The sequence below is a fragment of the Montipora foliosa genome, chromosome 11, assembly GCF_036669935.1.
Source record: "Montipora foliosa isolate CH-2021 chromosome 11, ASM3666993v2, whole genome shotgun sequence".
In the NCBI taxonomy this organism is placed as follows: domain Eukaryota; kingdom Metazoa; phylum Cnidaria; class Anthozoa; order Scleractinia; family Acroporidae; genus Montipora; species Montipora foliosa.
Window position 1 is genome coordinate 27,613,728 of NC_090879.1, and position 3,280 is coordinate 27,617,007.

The window sequence follows — 3,280 nt, forward strand, 5'->3', positions numbered from 1 at the left end:
AGGACTGGACCGAGAGCCTCCTTCTCTGTCCCCTCATTTTCTCTTGCTTTCGTAAGAAGCACTCTAGACGAACTTGTAAAATGATATCTCCGTGAGATGCCTGTGGTACCCACGGTTAAAATTCGGTTGAGATTCTTTTCCTTCGTATCCGCAAATTGCAATGTCTTTTTAACGTTTCCCGTAACCCATTTCCCGCAGGAAGTGATGTCACAATAAAGACATGTCCCTTTTTCAACCACCGCGTTCCTGGGTTTGAACCTAAAACCTCGAAGCGCGTGCGTGCTGCGTTTCCGTCACCAAGACATCTGGCTTTACCGGGCCGAATTTGCGTTTTTATCCCTCGGGCGATTTCCACGCAACCTCGTCCCCAGGGTCTTCTCGCTTTCCAATATGGCCACTTACTATTTGTTATCTTGTGAGACGTTCCATAATTATATAGTTCTCTTCCTTGTTTAACTGTAATAAACAGTTTCGTAGGTAGGTGAAGCGGATGTAATTGGGGGCGAGACGGAAGTGGTATTGGGCGAAACGAATATGTTAATGAGCAGAGCGGAGGATGAATTGAGCGAAATGGATGTGGAAGCGGGCGAAGAGGGATGTCGAAGAGGGTGAAGAAGTCCTCCTTTTTATTGAAAGAACTGTTTATTGACACATTCCATATTATCTGCAATTGTACAGTTACTGATGCTGCTAATCATGCACGGTGAATTACAGCCACTAAAGAGTTGATTTTCTGCTTATCAAGAATTTCGCGGAAGCTTCACTAAAAATCCCTTGAAGTTAGTAGGAAAGCGCGGAGAGAGTCTGGACAAAGGAAGCATACCTCCTTACATTCTTGAACGAGTTTCCAGCAGCGAGTATAACCTACGGCTGCACATCTCGCACGATGTCGTGCGTTACGAAAATTAGGAGAGAGACTGCTCGCAGTCTAAATTAAGGTTATAAACTGCAGGCATCACAAACCTGCATATTCGAAAGAGTCGATCATCGAGGGAGAAAGTTACTTCAACTGTTTCTAACAATAGAATTGAATAGTATAAAAGACAAAAGATTTGCCGAATTCGTTATTCGTTATTCGTTATCCGTCATTAGTTCTCTCCAGAGGAAATTGGTACACAAAAAAAAATATGACGAAAATTCGATTCTTTGTTGGAAATTATCTAATCTCTTCTCTCTTATCTAATCAGCAAAAGTGTATGCCCTAGTTATAATTATCGGAGATTCAGGAGCCCATCTGATCAGTAGAAGCCTTCCACCGTCGCACGTTTTGACAGATTTAGTTATTTTTAGAAATACTTTCCTGGGAAACAGCGTGTCCCTGGTTACGGTAAGCCAATCAGTGCTGTAGATTACGCATTTACAATTTCGCATAAGTTAGCTCTGGCTGAAACATGGCGGCCAAACGGGAATCGGGAAGCTCAAATTCAGAGGTAGAAAGTAGATGAATTCCTCAACACTAGTGGCTTGTTCTCGTGACAAAATACAAGATGGCAATTTCTCCATTTCATCCTCCTTCAGAAAGATTGAGTTTGTTGTTTAGGTTCGTTTTCCGGATCCTTTTTGGCCGTATCGGCGCCTCGTTTCTTCGGACCGAGTCGCTTCTTTGTGTCGATCACTTTCTTGGCTATTTTCTAACTCACTCTCACTCTTACTGTCAGATTCTTCACTACTCTGACAGTCGTCACCTGATTACCATTTATCCGTATCTCTATTACTTTCTACCTCTTAATTTGAGCTTTTCGATTCCCGTTCAGCCAGAGCCAATTAACGTGAAATTGACTGTAAATGCATAAGCTACAGCACTAATTGGCTAACTGTAACCAGCGTTTCCCGGGGAAGTGTTTCTAAAAGTAACTAGGTTTGTCAAAACGCCCGATCCAAAAGGTAAAAGGGGAGATGTAGGCTCCCACTGAAACGCTTCTGGTGATTTTAATTAAAACAAGACAGGATTTAAATGGAATAGTCATGCAATAAGCTAAGCTATTAAATTGTATTTAAAGAAGTATTAAATTAAATTAAAGCATCGGCCTTTCATCTGCCACCGTTCATTAGTTCATTAGTTGGGGTGTATTCGTCGCTCGCTAGGGGGTATTCGTCGCCAGCCGGGGGGGTAATCGTCGCTCGCTGGGGGGTGTTCGTCGCCGGCCGGGTAGTAATCGTCGCTCGCTAGGTGGTGTTCGTCTCCGGCCGGGGAGTAATCGTCGCTCGCTGGGTGGTGTTCGAGGCCGGCCGGGGAGTAATCGTCGCTCGCTGGGGGGTGTTCGTCGCCGGCCGGGGAGTAATCGTCGCTCGCTAGGTGGTGTTCGTCGCCGGCCGGGGAGTAATCGTCGCTCGCTAGGGGGTGTTCGTCGCCGGCCGGGGAGTAATCGTCGCTCGCTGGGGGGTGTTCGTCGCCGGCCGGGGAGTAATCGTCGCTGGCTGGGGGGTATTCGTCGCCGGCTTGGGGGTATTCGTCGCCTGCCGGACATTGTTTTGCCCTCCCCTGCAAAATAATTAATTTGTACCAGAATGAGTGATGAGTGAGGATTCAGTGGTTCCGAGGAGTCTCAGCTGCATTGGTATCGTATTCTTTTGGAGTTATTTGTTACTAGTAAGGAATGAACAAATCACCCTGGTAGTAATAAGAACTGAGCACCGTGTCAGGTGTTTTTGCCAGGGTTAAGAACAGGTGTACGAAGCCCGGGAATGAGCAGATAAATTTGAAAGCTTGCTGATAGGGTGGACCCAAGTACATACAATCATTTGGTCTCTGTCTTATGCTTGAGACTCTTTCCAAGTGGCAACCTAAGAAGCTATGAGAGTGAAAAAAAATCTCCAGGGAACCCAAGACATAAAAGACCGGGTCTCCTTGACTTAATCAAATGTTATGCGTTTTTTTGCAAAATATAACCTGTTCTTCGTTTCCATCGACAAAGTTTACATATCAGCAGTAGTAGTAGTAGTAGTAGTAGTAGTAGTAGTAGTAGTAGTAGTAGTAGTAGTAGTAGTAGTAGCAGTAGTAGAGTAGTAGTAGTAGTAGTAGTAGTAGTAGTAGTAGTAGTAGTAGTAGTAGTAGTAGTAGTAGTAGTAGTAGTAGTAGTAGTAGTAGTAGTAGTAGTAGTAATACGCCGCTTGCTTTGTCGGTTACTTTCTGTTATTTTCCTGTTTTCCAATTTAATTATTAACAGAAATATATAAGAATTACTGAATTGACTATCTGGGAAGTGATTGGTCAATATTCTGGATGGAGGGTCATGTTCCACTAATCCGAGATAGCGAGCCAATGAGAGCGCGCGATTTT

The 3,280-nt window shown here is 44.3% G+C and overlaps 1 protein-coding gene across 1 annotated transcript in view; it reads right to left on the minus strand.

The window, feature by feature from the left end:
- Positions 1–627: 627 nt before the first annotated feature.
- The window catches only part of LOC137974636 (uncharacterized), a 6,693-nt gene continuing 4,040 nt past the window's right edge, over positions 628–3,280 (minus strand). The window contains exon 3 of the mRNA XM_068821554.1: positions 628–2,482. Coding sequence (XP_068677655.1) covers positions 2,082–2,482 — 401 coding nt within the window. The 3' untranslated portion in view covers positions 628–2,081. The remainder of the gene's footprint in view (positions 2,483–3,280) is intronic.